We start from the raw sequence: 21,478 nt of genomic DNA, 5'->3' as shown, positions 1-21,478 counted from the left end.
TGAAATGTTTTGAACAAAGTGTGGCCTGTTAACATCGGCTGCTTCCTCTTTATTTCCTTGACTAGGGAGTGTAGAGTGGGGCACGGACATAAGTGTTGCAAAAACTCACATAGGTGATGTGAGCAGTGTTGGGGATTTACTTTTTTAGTTTATATAGCAGTTATATGTAGGAGTAAAAAAGACAGACTTTTTGCTGAGCAATACAAGGCACGAGCAGTATAGCTCTGTTACGAGGCTCCTTTAAACATGACAGAGCTGGTCTTCGAGCTTGTGCAGTATGCTGGTTACAGCAGGATATTACAGGCTAGCAGAAATGCTGTTAGAACATTTCAAAGCCTTGTTGCAGAGACCAAAAATAGGAAATAAAACCCACTAGTTGTTGTTCAGTCGTTAAGTCATGTCCGACTCTTCGTGACCCCATGGACCATAGCACGCCAGGCCTTCCTGTCCTCCGCTCTCTCCCGGAGTGTGCTCAAGTTCATATTCATTGCATCGGTGATGCTATCTAGCCATCTCATCCTCTGCCGTCCCCTTCTCCTTTTGCCTTCAATCTTTCCCGGCATCAGGGTCTTTTCCAATGAGTTTCCTCTTCGCATTAGGTGGCCAAAATAGTTGAGCTTCAGTATCTGTCCTTCTAATGAGCAATCAGGGTTAATTTCCTTTAGGGTGGACTGATTTGACCTCCTTGCAGTCCAGGGGACTCGTAAGAGTCTTCTCAAGTACCACAGTTTGAAAGCATCGATTCTTCGGCACTCAGCCTTCCTTATAGTCCAGCTCTCACAGTCATACGTTGCTACTGGGAAAACCATAGCTTTGATTAGACGGACCTTTGTCGGCAAGGTGATGTCTCTGCTTCTTACTATGCTGTCTAGGTTTGCCATAGCTTTCCTCCCAAGGAGCAAGCGTCTTTTAATTTCATGGCTACAGTCACCATCTGCGGTGATCTTAGAGCCCAAGGAAATAAAATCTGTCACTGCTTCCATTTCTTCCCCTTCTATATGCCAAGAAGTGATGGGGCCAGATGCCATGATCTTAGTTTTTTTAATGTTGAGTTTCAGACCAGCTTTTGCACTCTCCTCTTTCACCCTCAACAACAGGCTCTTGAGATCCTCTTCGCTTTCTGCCATTAGGGTGGTATCGTCTGCGTATCTGAGGTTGTTGATAATTCTCCCAGCAATCTTAATTCCGACCTGTGATTCATCCAACCCAGCGTTTCGTATGATGTACTCTGCATATAAGTTAAATAAGCAGGGCGACAATATGCAGCCTTGTCGTACTCCTTTCCCAATCTTGAACCAATCGGTTGTTCCATGTCTGGTTCTTACTGTTGCTTCTTGGCCTTCGTAAAGGTTTCTCAGGAGACAGGTAAGGTGGTCTGGTACTCCCATCTCTTTAAGAATTTGCCACACAGTCAAAGGCTTTAGCGTAGTCAATGAAGCAGAAATATACATTTTTCTGGAATTCTCTTGCTTTCTCCATGATCCAGCGAATGTTGGCGATTTGATCTCTAGTTCCTCTGCCTCTTCGAAACCCAGCTTGTACTTCCGGTAGTTCTCGGTTCGCATACTGCTAAAGCCTAGCTTGTAGGATTTTGAGCATCACCTTGCTGGCATGTGAAATGAGCGCAATTGTGCGGTAGTTTGAACACTCTTTGGCATTGCCCTTCTTTGGAACTGGAATGTAAACTGACCTTTTCCAGTCTTGTGGCCACTGCCGAGTGTTCCAAATGTGTTGGCATATTGAGTGCAGCACTTTAACAGCATCATATTTTAGGATCTTAAATAGCTCAGCTGGAAGACTGTCATCTCCGCTAGCTTTGTTGTTAGTAATGCTTCCTAAGGCCCACTTGACTGCACTCTCTAGGATGTCCGGCTCAAGTTCAGTGACCTCACTATCATGGCTATCAGGGACAATCAGATCTTTCCTGTATAGTTCTTCTGTGTATTCTTTCCACCTCTTCTGAATCTCATCTGCTTCTGTTAGGTTGCTGCCTTCTTCTTTGTCCTTTATCATGCCTGTCTTTGCACAAAACGTTCCCTTGAGATCTCCGATTTTCTTGAAAAGATCTCTAGTCTTTCCCATTCTATTGTTTTCCTCAATTTCTTTGCATTGTTTATTTAAGAAGGCCTTCTTGTCTCTCCTTGCTATTCTCTGGAAATCTGCATTCAGTTGGGTATATATTCCCCTTTCTCCCTTGCTTTTCGCTTCCCTTCTTTCCTCAGCTACTTGTAAAGCCTCATCAGAGAGCCACTTTGCTTTCTTGCATTTCTTTTTCTTTGGGATGGATTGAGTTGCTGCCTCCTGAACAGTGTTACGGACCTCCGTCCGTAGTTCCTCTGGCACTCTGTCTCTCAGTTCTAATCCCTGAAATCTATTCCTCACCTCCACTGTATATTCATCAGGGATATGATTTAGGTCATACCTGAATGGTTTAGTGGTTTTCCCTACCTTCTTCCATTTAAGCCGAAATGTTGCAAGAAGCAGCTCATGATCTGAGCCACAGTCAGCTCCACGTCTTGTTTTTACTGACTGTATGGAGCTTCTCCATCTTTGGCTGCAAAGGACATAATCAATCTGATTTCAATATTGACCATCTGGTGATGTCCATGTGTAGAGTCGCCTCTTGTGCTTTTGGAAAAGAGTGTTTGCAATGATCGTGTTCTCTTGGTGAAACTCTATTAGCCTTTGTCCTGCTTCATTTTGTACACCAAGGCCATGCTTGTCTGTTATCCCGGTGATTTCTTGACTTCCTACTTTAGCATTCCAATCCCTTATGATGAAGAGGACGTCTTTTTTTGGTGTTAGTTCTAGAAGGTGTTGTAGGTCTTCATAGAACCGATCAACCTCAGCTTCTTCGGCCTCAGTGGTTGGGGCATAGACTTGAATTACTTTGATGTTGAATGGTTTGCCTTGGATTCATACTGAGATCATTCTATCGTTTTTGAGATTGTACCCCAGTACTGCTTTTCCCACCCTTTTATTGGCTATGGGTGCTACTCCATTTCTTCTCAGGGATTCTTGCTCACAGTGGTAGATATAATGGTCACCTGAATTAAATTCACCCATGCTTGTCCATTTTAGTTCGCTGTTTCCCAAGATGTCGATGTTCAATCTTGCCATCTCACATTTGACTACCTCCAGCTTACCTTGATTCATTGATCTGACATTCCAGGTTCCTAAACAATATTGTTCTTTACAGCACTGGATTTTCTTTTCACCACCGGACACATCCACAGCTGAGTGTTCTTTCGGCTTTGGCCCAGCCGCTTCACTCTTTCTGAAGCTACTTGGAAATACCCTCTGCCCTTCCCCAGTAGTATATTGGACACCTTCCGACCTGTGGGACTCATCTTCCGGCGTCATATCTTTTAGCCTTGTGATATGTTCCATGGGGTTTTCTTGGCAAGAATACTGGAGTGGGTTGCCATTTCCTTCTCCAGCGGACCACATTTTGTCAGAACTCTCTGCTATGACCTGTCCATCTTGGGTGGCCCTGCACGGCATAGCTTATGGCTTCACTGAGTTACACAAGCTCCTTTGCCAGAACAAGGCAGTGATCCATGAAGGGGAAAACCCACTAGGCCCAGAATAAATAATAGTAAGAGGAGTAGTTGTTTTATTGTTTAGCTAGAAGCCATAATAAAACAGGAGGAACATTCAGAGTTCAGCAACAAATTCAGCTCTCAACTTCCTGGATGTCAGTACAAATAAGGAAATATGAAAGGTAACATATTTTGTATAACAAAATAGGGATGTTAAAAATGCCTTGTCACTTCATTTAATAGCAATCACCAGAATATACCAACACTTAAAACATGATCCTATGCGTGTTTACTCGGAATTAAATCCTATGGGGTTCAATGAAGCTTATTCCTAAGTAAGTGTGCATAGGACTGCAACCTTAATGTTGGGAATTGTTCTTAAGCTGAAAGCAAAAGTCAGTCTCCAAAGAGCTTTCAGAGCTAGTAAATATTAATAGAGGATTGTTTCCTATAAAACAGCAAGCTCATATATCAACAGCTGGAAGGCTGTGTCATGCTCATATGACTATTATTATATGGTTATGGGGAGGAAATCTGATGAAGGTTATTACAAGTTACAACTTTTCTTGTTTCCAGGATAAAAACTGCCTTCCACAGTAACCAAAACAACACTAATTATTTGGAGCATAACGCATTAATTACAACTTTGAAACTGTTAAGCTTACCAAATATTGTATTTGAAATTGGTGTCCATTAATTGTTAATAATAAACCAATGAAATAGACACTTTTCTGTGGAAAAATGAAGCACTGGAAAGTGTTCACCTCACATCATTGGTTTAAACCTAGGAGAAGTTTAAAATTCACTGCCCAGATTTACACTTCCATATAGACTCGTGTTTTAAAGAATGGTTTATTGGTTCATGTTAATTTTTATCAGATGTTCATGGATGAATGTGGTTTTATATTGTATGTAATATGCACAAGGAATCTGAACAGAATTGTGACTGAATGCTATAAGGTTATAGTTATGTAACTTTGTTCCACAGTGGCTATCTTATAATAATATTTATTTATATCCCGCCTTTTCCCCAGTACTGGGACACAAGGCGGCTTACAAAAATTAAAACATATACAATCAAAACATATGAAAATATACAAACGTTAAAATATAAATTAAACAACAATACAATTAAAATTATATTTAAACATTAAAACAGCATTTTAAAACAGCATTTTAGCAGCTTACCGCCAGGTTCCAACTATATCCCAAAGGCCTGCTGGAACAAGAATGTTTTAGCCTGCCTCCGGAAACAGATCAAGGAGGGAGCCATCCTAACCTCCCTGGGAAGGGTGTTCCACAGCCATGGGGCAGCCACTGAGAAGGCCTTCTCCCGGATTCCCACCAAATGTGCCAGTGACAGTGGTGGGACTGAGAGAAGGGCCTCGCCAGAAGATCTCAGGACACGGGCAGGTTCATCAGGGAGGATACGGTCTTTCAGATAACCTAGATCGGAGCTGTATAGGGCTTTATAGGTCATAGCCAGCACTTTGAATTGCTCATGTAAGTGGGTCGATTGATAAAAAGAGAAACATGAAAGAGATTTTTTTTAAAAAAAATTAATCAAGGGCACAATCCAATGGGTTGCACCCTGGGTAGCCGTAAGTCCCTAAACTCAGAGGCTTATGAGTATCCTGTGCAGAGATGGAGGCGCCTCATGCCTCCTGCGCTGCATTTTAGCTAGACGGGCAATTTCACATGTCTAGCAGAGGCTTCGGGGAAGGCGAGGGAAGGAGGCTGGGGTGGCAATAGGAAAAGGTGTAAACCAGCTGCTGAGGCCTCTTCCCCTCCCCAACCCCAAGAATGCTTCCTTCACCCTCCCCCATCTCTGTGCCATATACCAAGCACAGAGAGGCAGCTGATGTGATTCTCTCCATGCCAGCAGGGAGGGGGTTGGGAGTGTGGTGGGGAGTGTGGTGTGTGGTTTCCTGGCTCTGAGCTTGGAGCCCTGTCTAAGAGCACGGAGCCAGGCATCTGAAAAATCTTATGTCCCCCAGATACTGTCCAGGGGACATAGGATTGCTCCCTAAGGCTCTTTACTACTGAAGGATATTTTGGTATATGTAAAAACATATGAAAAATAATATATTTTTAGAATTACTAGAAATTCTGGTCTTTATCTTCTCTTTTCACAGATCAGATATGGGATCTTTGGTCTAATTTAAATAATTCTCCTTTTCACATAAATAGAGGTCTAATTTAAATCTCCTTTTCACATAAACATATCCTTATAACTGCTAATACAAAACTGCTTGACATTTTTTATATTAAAAAGGTATGAATAAAGATGATGAATATTTGTCTCCATTTGAAAACTCCAGTTTTTCTTGCTGCAAAAGGATGGTAGGAAGAAACTTGAACAGATAATATTTTTTTTATATTCTACCCTACTCTAATTGTAATAAGAATGGCTAACAATATACATAAAACATGCAGTCATCAAATATAATTAAAACAGTTGCAGTAGTAGTTCAAAATCCAAGATACAATTAAGTCTAAAACTGAAGCAAGAACAAAATTAAACTGTCAAATATTAGACGCCTGTAGACAGATAGGTTTTCAAATTCTGTCAGACAGAGGGGACGCGCAGTGCTCAGCTGGAAGGATGTTCTAGAGCCGCTAGACTCTGGACTGCCTTGTGACGGTACCGAGATTAAGACTTCCAAGGCTGATCTCAAGGCCAAGCAGGTTTATATGGGAGTAAGAGGTAATGGTCCCAGACCATTTAGGGCTTTAAAGGCCAGTATCAGCACTTTAAACAATCCCTCAAACAAATGGGTAGCCAGTGTAATTGACACAGGATCGGAATTATATGTTCTGACCTGTGAATGCCTGAAAAAATCTGGCTGCTGCATTTAGGACCAACTGAAATTTCCGAACTGTTTTTAAAGGCAGCCCCACATAGAGATAACTGCAATAGTTCAGTCTGAAGGTAATGAAAATATGGGTAACTAATACCAAATCTGTATTCTTTAGAAAAGTTTGCAGCTGGCAAATCAACCAAAGTTGATAAAAGTTGGTACTCTTGGCAACTGCTGCCACCTGGGCATCAAGGGAGAAGCAGATCCAGGAGCCCCCCCCCCAACTGGTGCACTTGCTCTTCTAGGGACAATGCAGCCCCATCCAGAACAGGCTGAATCGCGTTTCTAAGTTCACCAGTCTTCCTAAGAACATAAGAAGAGCCGTGCTGGATCAGATCAAAGGCCTATGTAGTCCAGCATTCTGTTCTCACAGTGGCCTACCAGATGCCTAAGGGAAGCCTACAGGCGAGACATGAACACAATAGCACCCTCTCATTCACATTTCCCAGCAATTGGTATTCTCCTGGTTGCAGTTGGACTTCAAGCTGATTCACACGGTGAAATTATTGAGTAAAGGCTATACAGCAACTTAGAACAGCATCAGTTAAAGTAATCATCCCTCGGCCCACGTTTGCAGTGCCCTGACAGAGTCACATAAGGTGAATTGAGTGGTGCCACGGTAAATGTGGGTCTAATTGTGAGGTAGATGCCTCGTAAAGCAATCATGCAACCATTTCCATCACATTTTAACTTTGTATGGATAAACTCAATGCATGTTCTCAGTTTAGTCAGACCAATTTGGTCATGAAAATTGGCTTTTGCTTCGAAATAATTGCTGCAGTCCAGAGGGCTGTGTCATGTCTGTTCTATGGGCACAGTTGGAATCTTTTCTTTTCCTCCCTTAACAGCAACCTGCCATGCTGTTTGACAAGCCACTTTTCTAACTCTGGGAACGTTCAAATGTGATTTCTAATGAAGTTGGAAGGAGGTCCTGTTAGGGGAAAGTAGGGAGCCCCCAGTATACACATTCACCTCTGCACACAACTATAGAGCCTTTTTGGATTGCACCTAATATGTTTAGGACTGGGGTATAGTGAACATGAGCACCAAAAACAAAATATTACCGCAGAAAATTCCAAATGCATCACACATGAGTACTTGGAACTTTTCTTTACCTGATTTCAAAAGTTCCTATTCAACATGGTATTGCCATGTAAGGAGAGCTTAATATAGTGAGGGGGTGAAACACTGCAAAACTATAGAGTTTAAGATAAACATAGTGTTTGCTGTAAATCATTACAGTGATGTAAGTTGCATACATTTTAATTATTCTAAGATTAACAATAACAAAATTGTGATTACTGTCTGTAACATTTAGCTACAATTCTGTATTCTTTTAGCCGAGATGCCCAGACAATTTCCAAAGTTAAACATTTCTGAGGTTGATGAGTCAGTGCGACTTTTAGCTGAAAAGGTTTATGCCAAAGTTCTTCGAGAAGAAGACAGCAAAGATGCCTTGTCACTATTCACCGTGCCTGAGGATTGCCCCATTGGGCAAAAAGAGGCAAAAGAAAGAGAGCTACAGAAGGAGTTGGCAGAACAACAGTCTTTGGAGACAGCTAAAAGGTTTGTCTGATCACTATTAACAGTGACTTAAAGTAAGGTTTTTAGTTATGATGGAGCACATTATATGTGGTATGGCATGCTTGAGACTTAAATTTAGGTGAAGCAAAATTTCACTACAAAGCTATGGCTTTGTATGAACAGCAATGAGAGCATTTTCCTCCATGAGATTTGCATCACTGCTTTTATAACACAATTCTGATGTTCTATTGCTACCAGTGTTAAAGTAACTGCTCTCTCTCATTCTGGTACAAATTCTGGCTAATGAGTGCCTTTACTTAGAAGTGATTTGGAAGCTCAAAAGAAGCAGATGTTTCAGAAATGCAAGTTACACATACTTCTGAAACTCTGCTTCTCAAGTATTTTTTGAAGTAGGAACTTGTGGATCTGCTTTTTTGAAACTTGAACTTTTCTCCCACTATCTCTTCCTTAGATTGTACCCAGCTTTCAGTTCTATTATTAGAGAACATTATCTTAGGGTTCAGCAGCATGTATAGTCTTTAAGATATGTTCTAAAAATAGAGGCTAAAAGTGAGCAAACCATGAATCTGATCCATCCTTCTTCACATGTAGCTGTGTGAATAAGAACCTCCACAGGGCTCAATTGAGGTTTTTTTCTTTCCTCCCGTTTCCCTGCTGATACTCACCTGGATGATAGCACATGGCATGGGAAGGCCCATGTGCATCTTCCCTAAGCGGAACCTGCTATCTTGTTTGTCACCAGGGTCATGTGTGCAGGCTACTCCTGCTCAGAGTGCAAGTAATTATGCATGCAATCCTGGAGAGCTGGGATCTACACACTGAAAGGCATGTACTGGCCTCCTATACCAGGATGTTTGCTTGTTCTTCTTATGCCCTGCCATCAAGCAAGTTAACTGAACAAAATAATTGCTCTTTTGTGTCTTCAAAATACATCTTCAAAGTTCATTCAAAAAAGCACTTCAATGTTTGAATGCTATCAAATTTAATTGTTTCCGTAAATGTTGTTTCAGTAAATGCTGTTTACTTGATGGATGAGAATTATGGGTACTCCAATCCAACATTTAACATTTGTACTGGGGTGCTGCCTAACACCTCTCGTGCGCCAGAGTAGCGTCGTGTTTTATGGCAGTGCCCTCTTACAGCACCCAGTGAAATTCAAACAGTTATTTTCTATTTCATAAATATTTGGGTGTGGAAGTGCTAGTAAGTGATGAAAGGAATATCCATGGAGTCATGAACTAGAAAAAATGTATCCAAATAAGGAAAATGTGTGTCCTTCTTCAGAAGGTTTTCTAGAACAGACTCTTTTGTTGCCCTAGATGTAAGTGTCCTGTTCACTTAAATGTTGTATGCTATGGATACCTAGGAAGAAAAGTTTCAAGATGATTCGATCCCAGTCCTTGTCATTACAAATTCCATCGCAGGAATGGAAACCTCCATCAGCTACTCCAGCTGTGTCTCCTCCAACTCCAGTTTTTCCAGGTGCTTTTCAGCCCATCCCAGGGCCATATGATGTACCAGAATTTCAAAGAGTTGCAATTAGTGGGGATTACTGTGCTGGGGTAAGGAATCAGTCAAATTTTCCTTATTTATTTTTTAAAAGAAAATGAGCTATGTGTGGTGTGAAATTGCATTGTTCTTTTATGATGCCTATGTTTGTGTAGTCTAGACTCCATTCAGTAGAACTGTATAGATGTAGACAAGGGGGTTTTCTCCCAGGCAGCCCTTCTTTGTATGTCAGTTAATAAGGACACAATATAAGCCTTATTCAGACATTCCTAAAGTGGCAACAATAAGCATGTAAGAAATGGGAGTGCACTAGCCCACCCATTCCGTCATTGTCTTTGTTGCTCTGTACACGTGCAGGGAGACTTTCTGAAGAGGAGAGTCTCCTATATCCATGGGGGCTTTCCATGCGATCCAGAATGGTGATTGATGTCATTTTAAAATTAAATTTCCGTGGCTAATTATATAATTTTCCTTTTCAGGTTAGTGTTGATGATTATGAACAGGCTGCCAAGAGTTTGGCAAAAGCTCTGCTTATTCGGGAGAAGTATTGCCGGCTTGCTTACCATCGATTTCCAAGGACAACAGCACAATATTTATGCAGTATGCAAAATGGAAAATGGAAAATTGAAGATGAGGTACTTCCAGGTAAATTACCTACTGTTTAAAACCCCCCTGTATGGCCTATGAAAACATAGAGATGATTTACTTACCTATGTTACTAGAATGTATGTGTTCTCTCGGTCAGCATTCTGGTTATAGTATTTCTTCCATCTTTTTATAGATTTTACTGTAATAGATTTGTTGCAGTTTTGTGCTAATGGAGTAAATAATGACATAATAATATAGGAGTAGCCTAGTCGTATGGGTCAGACCATTGGTCCACTGTGCTCAGTATTGTTAACACTGGCAGTGGTTCTCCAAGGGTTTCATGCAGGAAATTCTCGTGTCCTACCTGGAAATGCCATGGATAGAACCTGGGCTCTTCTGCATGCCAAGCAGGTGCTCCACCACTGAGCTATTGCCCCTCTCCCTCTGTACAACATGCCCACTGATGCTTGGAAAGTAGAAGCCAGTTCTATAGACTGTGCTCACAGAGTGGCAACTCAACAATACTCCTTCAATGTTTAAAGGAAAAAAGGGAGAATCAACAACCATCACTCCCACAGACAATGTATCAATTGAACAGCTACCATCCATCACAGTGTTGTCCACAGTCAACTCCTCTAGCAGCTATGCTTGCTGGGTCTTTCCCTTCTATTGTTTCTGAGTAGCAGTGCAATGTGTTAACTTGCCAAAGCCACCCAGTTGGTTCAGGGATGAGCATGGATTTGAACCCCAAACCTTCACATTTAGAACTCTCTCCACTGGAACATACCAGCTTCACATCTTTCCAATAGAGTGTATTTTGGCCACAAAGACAATTCCCTCTTAGTAAAGCAAACACAAAAAGGACAGTAGAGATTTTAAAGTGCATGTCTTGATTTACTTCCCAGTTCTAAATGTTTGTGTTGGTTTATCAGCCTAAGACCCTTCCACCAATTGAAGGGAAACTGCTGGCAGAATGGATTTCCACTTCTGTCTGCAGCCCATGCACCCCGAAATCTGCTCCAGAGGGTTGGGGGACCATCTGGAGCATCTTTGGGGTGCACGGGGAGCTACAGGGGGATGAGGACAAGTAAGTCCCATTGCATGAATAGATGTTGGATCCAAGCCAACATCCTATAGAGCACTTTATGATTTTAATAAGGCTATTAATTTTGAATGATGCCAGAAGTCTCTGATTCTGACCTTTTACAGATTTCCATCCACCCCTAAAAGAACTGCAGGATCCTTACAATCTTGATGATTCTCCAGGGAATTTGGATTATGTTGTAAAGATGAAGGAAGGCATTGTTTTAGTTTTTGAGAATAAAGAAATGATGGAACTTGATGAGCCACGGAGTTTGCCTTATCCTGATCTACAGACATACACCCTTGACCTCAGTCATGTGCTGGCTCTCATTGCAGATGGTCCAACGTATGATTTTGTTTAACTCTAAGAATTCCATAATGCCAGGCTATTGTATGCTTTACTAGTTGCAATGGTGCTAACAGTTTTAGGATTTACAATGTAATTCTATGCATGTTTACTTAGAAGTAAGTCCCACTGTGTTCAAGTGAGGGAGCAATCCTACCGGGATAGGTGGTCACCTCCAAACTCTGAGGCGACCTCCTATCCAATGCAGGGCAGGAGAAGCGAGGAGGGGATCGTCCCCTCCGCACTTCAGCTGCTCTGTATTTGTGGCTAGACAGCTGATTTTGGCTGTCTAGCCACGGGAAGGTGGAGCAGGGGAAGCGGCTGCCGGACGACACATTAGATGTGTCATACCAGCATTTCTGCCTTCCCTGCCCCGAAACGCCCTGTTTTTGCCACTCAGTGCTTCTCTTCTGAACTCGGAGCGCAGGGCCGTTCCAAGCTGCCTGCAAGGCAGCACGGGAGCAGGGAGGGGAGGTTGGTTCTCAGGGAACCAACCATGGAGCACGAGCTCAGAGGTCGGTTCCTGGAAACTGACATATCCTATCGTCATCTAGCTGCTGACTAACGGCCACAGGATTGCTTCCTAAGTGTGTTTAGGATTGAAGCCTTGAGGTGATTAATAGCTTGGGTCTCCAAAATGTGGGGAGTGGGTGGAGGGAATAGTATGAATGTGAGTAAGGGGTGAAGGGACTGGTATGATGAGTGGTTATGCTTGGACTATACCACTAATATTTTGTAAAAAAATGAATCAGAGTGGAAGTGTATTAGTTACGTTTCTGGTTCTTAATAGATAATCTGATTATGTAATTGAAATCTCATCTAGCTAGAGCTGTTAGGCCATGATTAAGCTGTGGTATTCCTCCTCCTACAGGAAAACATACTGCCACAAGCGGCTTAACTTTCTAGGGTCCAAGTTTGGTTTACATGAGATGTTAAATGAGATGTCTGAGCTGAAAGAACTAAAAAGTAATCCTCATCGGGATTTTTACAATGTGAGGAAGGTAAGGCCTTTTTAATTCTAGTCAATGTCACTTGTTAAAACCATTTAACAAGTGACAAATGCAGTATTGTGAAGAATGTTATTTCAGGCTAGTGACAAATTATTCTTGCATGGTGTGGTTTCAAACTCAGTGTGTATTTTGGTGATGTGATTCACAATAGCACGATACAAATGGGGATTTGTTGCAGTACATGCCCAACTTGTAGGAGAAATGCTCCTGTGCTGGGTTCCAGCCTGCTGTGTTATACAGCAACAAAGGATTTGAGTTTTGAGAGGGAGATGCCAGCCTGCATTGATTTTAGCATAATTCCAGAAAAAATGGTCCCTAGCGACTACAGAGTGCCAAAAGGGTTAACTTGAAAACAAGCTAACTTTAACCATTGTAGCACTCTATAGCTCTACAGAGCAGTTTGCTGCCAAATTTCAGTGGCAAATGAGTGGGCTTTTCGGGGGGCTTTTTTTCAGGTGCCCCACAGACTGCAGTTCACACCAAAGTTCTGGGGGTGGCAAAAATGGCCCCCACGCTTCCAGAAGTTGCCCACCCCTGCTATATAGCATGGAAAAAGAGCTGATTTACATGACAAAGGATGGGTACAAAGACGGCAAAAAATTAAATGGAATGGCTGGCAGTGGTGGAAGAAAGACTGTATAAATGGAAATAAGGGGGGAAAGAAACTAGCTTAGAATTCTAGTACTATTAAAAGAGAATCCTATGCCTGTTGAGTTTCTTATCTCTCCTTAAAAATATATTTGCTAAATGTCTTTCAGGAGCAGATGACATGGTGTACAGTTGCATGGATATTGATTATCAACAGGCTAAGAATGTCTGGCACGCATCCTGCCTGTGCACAGTAGAGGCACAATGACCTTGCTTAGGCAGGAATGCTATAAACGTCACCCTCATAGAATTGCTCTGGGTTCAGTAGTCCTGTTAAAGGCTTGACATGCACTTAAGAATCTCAACACCCAGAATGTAGCACAAGCTCAAAATAAACTGTCCATAAAACACAACTGAAAACTGCTGAATCATTGGTTGAGATTGCCGTTTGACATGTTTTGATTGGGTGTAGGTGACAGTTTTTCTGACAGCTGAAAGAAGCATAACAGAGCACATGATAAAATTAATGTTTCACTACAGCACTTTTATTTGTCCAAAGGGTTTCTTTTAAAAGATTAAATACTATGAATAAAAAGAGTTAAGATTTCCAAAGTTTCTGTAGATAACTTAACAGCTTAATTCTCCGTACTACTATTATACAATTGGGGCTATGCATAATGTGAATTTAAAAAAAATAAATCTAGGTTCTGCCATAAGTAAGCTATAAATCGGCTTGTTGTTGTTGTTCAGTAGTTCAGTCGTGTCCGACTCTTCGTGACCCCATGACCACAGCACGCCAGGCCTTCCTGTCCTCCGCTCTCTCCCAGAGCATGCTCAAGTCCATATTCATTGCATCAGTGATGCTATCTAGCCATCTCATCCTCTGCCGTCCCCTTCTCCTTTTGCCTTCAGTCTTTCCCAGCATCAGGGTCTTTTCCAGAGAGTTTTCTCTTCGTATTAGGTGGCCAAAATATTTGAGCTTCAGCTTCAGTATCTGTCTTTCCAATGAGCACTCAGGGTTGTTTTCCTTTAGGATTGACTGATTTGACCTCCTTGCAGTCCAGGGGACTCGTAAGAGTCTTCTCCAGCACCACAGTTCGAAAGCATCAATTCTTCGGTGCTCAGCCTTCCTTATAGTCCAGCTCTCACAGCTATACATTACTACCGGGAAAACTATAGCTTTGATTAGACGGACCTTTGTCGGCAAGGTGATGTCTCTGCTTCTTACTATGCTGTCTAGGTTTGCCATAGCTTTCCTTCCAAGGAGCAAGCATATTTAATTTCATGGCTACAGTCACCGTCTGCGGTGATCTTGGAGTCCAAGAAAATAAAATCTGTCACTGCTTCCATTTCTTCCCCTTCTATATGCCAAGAAGTGATGGGGCCAGATGCCATGATCTTAGTGTTTTTAATGTTGAGTTTCAAACCAGCTTTTGCACTCTCCTCTTTCACCCTCAACAAGAGGCTCTTTAGATCCTCTTCACTTTCTGCCATTAGTGTGGTATCATCTGCGTATCTGAGGTTGTTGATAATTCTCCCGGCAATCTTAATTCTGACCCGTGATTCATCCAACCCGGCGTTTCTCATGATGTACTCTGCATATAAGTTAAATAAGCAGGGCGACAATACACAGCCTTGTCGTACTCCTTTCCCAATTTTGAACCAATCGGTTGTTCCATGTCCGGTTCTTGCTGTTGCTTCTTGGCCCTCATACAGGTTTCTCAGGAGACAGGTAAGGTGGTCTGGTACTCCCATCTCTTTCAGAATTTGCCACAATTTGTTGTGATCCACACAATCAAAGGCTTTAGCGTAGTCAATGAAGCAGAAATAGATGTTTTTCTGGAATTCTCTTCCTTTCTCCATGATCCAGTGAATGTTGGCGATTTGATCTCTAATTCCTCTGCCTCTTCGAAACCCAGCTTGTACTTCCGGTAGTTCTCGGTTCGCGTACTGCTGAAGCCTAGCTTGTAGGATTTTGAGCATCACCTTGCTGGCATGTGAAATGAGCGCAATTGAACAGTAGCTTGAACACTCTTTGGCATTGCCCTTCTTTGGAACTGGAATGTAAACTGACCTTTTCCAGTCTTGTGGCCACTGCTGAGTGTTCCAAATGTGTTGGCATATTGAGTGCAGCACTTTTAACAGCATCATCTTTTAGCATCTTAATAGCTCAGCTGGAAGACTGTCATCTCCGCTAGCTTTGTTGTTAGTAATGCTTCCTAAGGCCCACTTGACTTCACTCTTGAGGATGTCCGGCTCAAGTTCAGTGAGCGCACTATCATGGCTATCAGGGACATTCAGATCTTTCCTGTATAGTTCATCTGTGTATTCTTTCCACCTCTTCTGAATCTCATCTGCTTCTGTTAGGTCCCTGGCTTCTTTGTCCTTTATCGTGCCCGTCTTTGCACAAAACGTTCCCTTGAGATCTCCGATTTTCTTGAAAAGATCTCTAGTCTTTCCCACTCTGTTGTTTTCCTCGATTTCTTTGCATTGTTCATTTAAGAAGGCCTTCTTGTCTCTCCTTGCTATTCTCTAGAACTCTGCATTCAGTTGGATATATCTTCCCCTTTCTCCCTTGCTTTTCACTTCCCTTCTTTCCTCAGCTACTTGTCTCATCAGACAGCCACTTGGCTTTCTTGCATTTCTTTTTCTTTGGGATGGATTGAGTTGCTGCCTCCTGAACAATGTTACGGACCTCCGTCCATAGTTCCTCAGGCACTCTGTCTATCAGGTCTAATCCCTGAAATCTATTCCTCACCTCCACTGTATAATCATAAGGGATATGATTTAGGTCAAAACTGAATGGTTTAGTGGTTTTCCCTACGTTCTTCCAATTAAGCCAAAATGTTGCAACAAGAAGCTCATGATCTGAGCCACAGTCAGCTCCAGGTCTTGTTTTTACTGACTGTATGGAGCTTCTCCTTCTTTGGCTGCAAAGGACATAATCAATCTGATTTCAATATTGACCATCTGGTGATGTCCTTGTGTAGAGTCGTCTCTTGTGCTGTTGGAAAAGAGTGTTTGTTATGATCAGCGTGTTCTCTTGGCAAAACTCTATTAGCCTTTGTCCTGCTTCATTTTGTACACCAAGGCCATGCTTGCCTGTTATCCCGGTGATTTCTTGACTTCCTACCTTAGCATTCCAATCCCCTATGATGAAGGGGACATCTTTTTTTGGTGTTAGTTCAAGAAGGTGTTGTAGGTCTTCATAGAACCGATCAACCTCAGCTTCTTCGGCATCAGTGGTTGGGGCATAGACCTGAATCACTGTGATGTTGAACGGTTTGCCCTGGATTCATACCGAGATAATTCTATCGTTTTTAAGATTGTACCCCAGTACTGCTTTTCCCACCCTTTTGTTGACTATGAGTGCTACTCCATTTCTTCTCAGGGATTCTTGCCCACAGTAGTAGATATGATGGTCACCTGAATTAAATTCACCCATGCTTGTCCATTTTAGTTCGCTGATTCCCAAGATGTCGATGTTCAGTCTTGCCATCTCATGTTTGACCACCTCCAGCTTACCTTGATTCATTGATCTTACATTACAAATCTTTACAGCATTGGATTTTCTTTTCACCACCAGACACATCCACAGCTGAGTGTCCTTTCGGCTTTGGCCCAGCCGCTTCACTCACTCTGGCGCTACTTGGAAATTCCCTCTCCTCTTCCCCAGTAGTATATTGGACACCTTCCGACCTGAGGGGCTCATCTTCCGGCATCATCTCTTTTAGCCTTGTGATATGTTCCATTGGGTTTTCTTGGGAAGAATATTGGAGTGGATTGCCATTTTCTTCTCCAGTGGGCCACATTTTGTCAGAACTCTCTGCCATGACCTGTCCATCTTGGGTGGCCCTGCACGGCATAGCTTATGGCTTCACTGAGTTACGCAAGCCCCTTCGCCACAATAAGGCAGTGATCCATGAAGGGGATAAATCAGCTTACAAATAATTTATTATAATTGTTTTAAAAGAATGTAGTAGCATAAATCAGGTATTCAGCTATATAAATATTTTGTTTTGATATCAATATTTTGATTTTTGCAAAAACTAACAATACAATGTGGTATAATCTGGTAAGAAAGGAAGGGAAATATATACCTGAAGAAACTAGGACCAGGAACCATGAGGATGTAAAGGGACTTGGCTCAGGCACATTTCCATACCGCTCTGTACAATATAATGCTGACATTTGTTGCCTTTTTTTTTTTTTTTTAAGAACAGAGGTGATGATATTAGATAGCAAAATTCTGTGTCAGATTCTGGCAACAGTGATACCCAAAGAGTGTTGTATTCACGTTACTTTTATCCCTTATCTTAGAACGAATCCCTTACTTTACAAAATAAGAAATTTAGGATAAAACATTACAATACAATGAATGCCAAAACCATCCACAAAGCAGAAACAGATTAAAACCAGAGTTCAGTCAACCCTGTGTACAAACCAAAATACTCAGATGTGGCTGAGTCTTTCTTCCTCCTCCTCTAACAGTTAAATCAGGAAATATAGCACTATTTCTCTGGCACCTACAATTATGAAAAAAGCAATTTTGAAAAAATTGAATTGTTGCATTTTCAGCATCTCACTTGACCACAAAATCACTGTCATTTACAGTGGTTATGTTACTAGAGAAAAAGTCACATCGTTCCCAGCGAATGAAGTACTCTCTATATTATAGGAGTGTGGCAGTTTTTCTGGGTTGATGAATTTTAAATCTTTCATGCCAATATCCTTCCACCATGCTTGATTATTCCAAGCCATAACTGTGTCATTTAATAGACTTTTATTTTTTATTTATTTATTAAATTTTTCTTACTTGCCCATCTGGCCAGCCACTCCAGGCAATGTACAATAATACAACAGTTTAAAACAATAAAATTCCACACTAAAACATCGTATTTCTAAAAATACCCTAACCCACCCCAAATGCCTGCCTGAACAACCACGTTTTTAATGCATGGCGGAAGCTCATTAAAGAGGGGGCATGGTGGAGTTCCCTAGGGAGGGAGTTCCACAGAGTGGGGGCCACCACAGAGAAGGCCCTCTCCCTTGTCCCCACCAGTCTAGCTGTCCTGGCTGATGGGACAGAGAGAAGGCCATCCGAGGCTGATCTTGTTGAGTGGTCTGTCTGGTGTTGCTGGAGGTGCTCCTTGAGATAGGCTGGGCCGGAAACATATAGGGTTTTAAAGGTCAAAACCAATGCCTTGAATTTGGCCTGGAAAACAACTGGTAACCAGTGCAACTCCTTCAGCACCGGAGTGATGTGATCACGCCAGCGGCTGCCTTTAATCAGGCGAGCTGCCGTGTTTTATCCACAAAGTGCCTTGCCAAGGCCTCACAGGAGGCTGTAGAATGCTCCAGCAGTTCCGGAGCAACTGGGCCGACCAGGCTCCGGACCACTTGGACAGCACTCCGCGGATGCGATAGAGGCAGCATAATATTCCTTTTTTGCTGCCTTCACTGCCATGTGATAGGCTGACGATCCAGCTCTAGCCCGTGTCTGATCGTCTTTGGAGCGAGACTTCCGCCACTGGTGCTCTGGCTATCTCACCTCCTTTTTTCAGAGCTTGTAACTGCGTATTGAACCATGGTGCAGTTCGAACCTGGTTTAGGGGGAGAGGGCGTTTCGGAGCCACCTGATCTAATGCCCCAGTGATTGCGGCATTCCAGCCACCCACCAAGGTCTCGACTGAGTGGCCATTTGCATGCTTCAGAGAATCCCCAAGTGGGCAAAGCTGCTTGTTAATGGCACTCTTGATGTACTACTTAAGTGTGTACATCACTTAAGTGTGTGAATTTCTATTATAAATAAGGGTTTATACATTATATATAAATACATTATAAATAACATTCTACTATTCAAAATATTAAATGCTAGTTTTAAAAGTATATATTCTGGCTAAGAATAAAATATTTCCTGCTATCTAGTTGACACAGATCCCATAAAACTCCTTTGCATGTCTGGTACTAATTTGCATATTATCCATCCACAGCACTGCTGCATAGAGTTGATAAGGTTGATAAGAAGAAGAAACTTAGCAGAGAAAGGCACACTGGAAAGTAAAGCAAAGCATAACTTCCAGGTCCACAGAGTTGGTCCTTTCACAGTGGTATGCATAAAATAATACGTGTATCAGATGGCTCATGGTAAAACTATGCAGAACGCTATACACATTAGTTGATCCATCCCTATGTTAATATGAATAGGCCTAAAATTAATGTAGATGTATGTGAATATTACATTATTGAATGTACTATAATATGATACCATAGACACTTGTGCAGAGTCTGTTGCATAGAGCTTCTTTTTTCTGGATTCAAAATAGGTTGTTGGCAACCTTGTGTAAGAAAAGCAGCAGTCATTCCTGGAAAGTGTGGCTAAGGCAGGAAGCAGAATTGGTAGCATCACCGTTGCAATGAATATGAACTTGAGCACACTCCGGGAGAGAGCGGAGGACAGGAAGGCCTGGCGTGCTATGGTCCATGGGGTCACGAAGAGTCGGACACGACTGAACGACTGAACAACAACAAATTCCAATGAAAGTCAGTCCCTTGGTAATGTTTCCTTAAATTCATTGAATGTACTGCCACTTTTAACAGCTTAGGCTGATAAATCAACTACGCCCTTATCGGGACAGAGGTAGTGTAGCAACAGTTATCCATGCTCTGACAACCTCTCGTCTGGATTACTGTAATGTGTTATATCCCCTTTATGGATCACTGCCTTGTTGTGGCGAAGGGGCTTGCGTAACTCAGTGAAGCCATAAGCTATGCCGTGCAGGGCCACCCAAGATGGACAGGTCATGGCAGAGAGTTCTGACAAAATGTGGTCCACTGGAGAAGGAAATGGCAACCCACTCCAGTATTCTTGCCAAGAAAACCCCATGGAACATATCACAAGGCTAAAAGATATGACGCCGGAAGATGAGCCCCTCAGGTCGGAAGGTGTCCAATATACTACTGGGGAAGAGCAGAGGGTATTTCCAAGTAGCGCCAGAAAGAATGAAGCGGCTGGGCCAAAGCCGAAAGGACACTCAGCTGTGGATGTGTCTGGTGGTGAAAAGAAAATCCAATGCTGTAAAGAACAATATTGTTTACGAACCTGGAATGTCAGATCAATGAATCAAGGTAAGCTGGAGGTGATCAAACATGAGATGGCAAGATTGAACATCGACATCTTGGGAATCAGCGAACTAAAATGGACAGGCATGGGCGAATTTAATTCAGGTGACCATCATATCTACTATTGTGGGCAAGAATCCCTGAGAAGAAATGGAGTAGCACTCATAGTCAACAAAAGGGTGGGAAAAGCAGTACTGGGGTACAATCTCAAAAACGATAGAATGATCTCAGTACAAATCCAAGGCAAACCATTCAACATCAAAGTAATTCAAGTCTATGCCCCAACCACTGATGCCGAAGAAGCTGAGGTTGATCGATTCTATGAAGACCTACAACACCTTCTAGAACTAACACCAAAAAAAGATGTCCTCTTCATCATAGGGGATTGGAATGCTAGCGGAGATGACAGTCTTCCAGCTGAGCTATTTAAAATCCTAAAAGATGATGCTGTTAAAGTGCTGCATTCAATATGCCAACAAATCTGGAACACTCAACAGTGGCCGCAAGACTGGAAAAGGTCAGTTTACATTCCAATTCCAAAGAAGGGCAATGCCAAAGAGTGTTCAAACTACCGCATAATTGCGCTCATTTCACATGCCAGCAAGGTGATACTCAAAATCCTACAAGCTAGGCTTCAGCAGTATGCGAACCGAGAACTACTGGAAGTACAAGCTGGGTTTCGAAGAGGCAGAGGAACTAGAGATCAAATCGCCAACATTCGCTGGATCATGGAGAAAGCAAGAGAATTCCAGAAAAATGTATATTTCTGCTTCATTGACTATGCTAAAGCCTTTGATTGTGTGGATCACAACAAACCCTGGCAAATTCTTAAAGTGATGGGAGTACCAGACCACCTTACCTGTCTCCTGAGAAACCTGTACGAGGGTCAAGAAGCAACAGTAAGAACCAGACATGGAACAACTGAGTGGTTCAAAATTGGGAAAGGAGTACGACAAGGCTGCATATTGTCGCCCTGCTTATTTAACTTATATGCAGAGTACATCATGAGAAATGCCGGGTTGGATGAATCACAGGTCGGAATTAAGATTGCTGGGAGAATTATCAACAACCTCCGATATGCAGACGATACTACCCTAATGGCAGAAAGCGAAGAGGATCTCAAGATCCTCTTGTTGAGGGTGAAAGAGGAGAGTGCAAAAGCTGGTTTGAAACTCAACATTAAGAAAACGAAGATCATGGCATCTGGCCCTATCACTTCCTGGCATATAGAAGGGGAAGAAATGGAAGCAGTGATAGATTTTACTCTCTTGGGCTCCAAGATCA

At 42.3% G+C, this 21,478-nt stretch overlaps 1 protein-coding gene across 7 annotated transcripts in view; it reads left to right on the top strand.

Annotated features, from left to right (window-relative positions):
- The window catches only part of AMPD3 (adenosine monophosphate deaminase 3), a 51,072-nt gene that overhangs the window by 1,693 nt on the left and 27,901 nt on the right, over window positions 1-21,478 (top strand). For 4 of the 7 annotated variants that reach the window (XR_014790731.1, XR_014790719.1, XM_084854125.1 and 1 more), the window contains exons 2-6: window positions 7,744-7,969; window positions 9,315-9,510; window positions 9,937-10,102; window positions 11,255-11,474; window positions 12,346-12,475. Coding sequence is in view for 5 of the 7 variants with exons in the window: in XM_084854105.1 (XP_084710231.1) it covers window positions 7,744-7,969; window positions 9,315-9,510; window positions 9,937-10,102; window positions 11,255-11,474; window positions 12,346-12,475 (938 nt within the window). In the remaining 2 variants the exon portion in view is untranslated. Of the gene's footprint in view, window positions 1-7,743; window positions 7,970-9,267; window positions 9,511-9,936; window positions 10,103-11,254; window positions 11,475-12,345; window positions 12,476-21,478 lie in introns of those variants that run through there. The other 3 variants (XM_084854118.1, XM_084854135.1, XM_084854147.1) reach the window with 3 other exon arrangements.

The sequence above is a fragment of the Heloderma suspectum genome, chromosome 1, assembly GCF_057233095.1.
Source record: "Heloderma suspectum isolate Gila_16-S chromosome 1, 16-S_ref, whole genome shotgun sequence".
Classification (NCBI taxonomy): domain Eukaryota; kingdom Metazoa; phylum Chordata; class Lepidosauria; order Squamata; family Helodermatidae; genus Heloderma; species Heloderma suspectum.
Note: the sequence above shows the minus strand (reverse complement) of the source record. Positions and strands in the feature narration are given on the sequence as shown.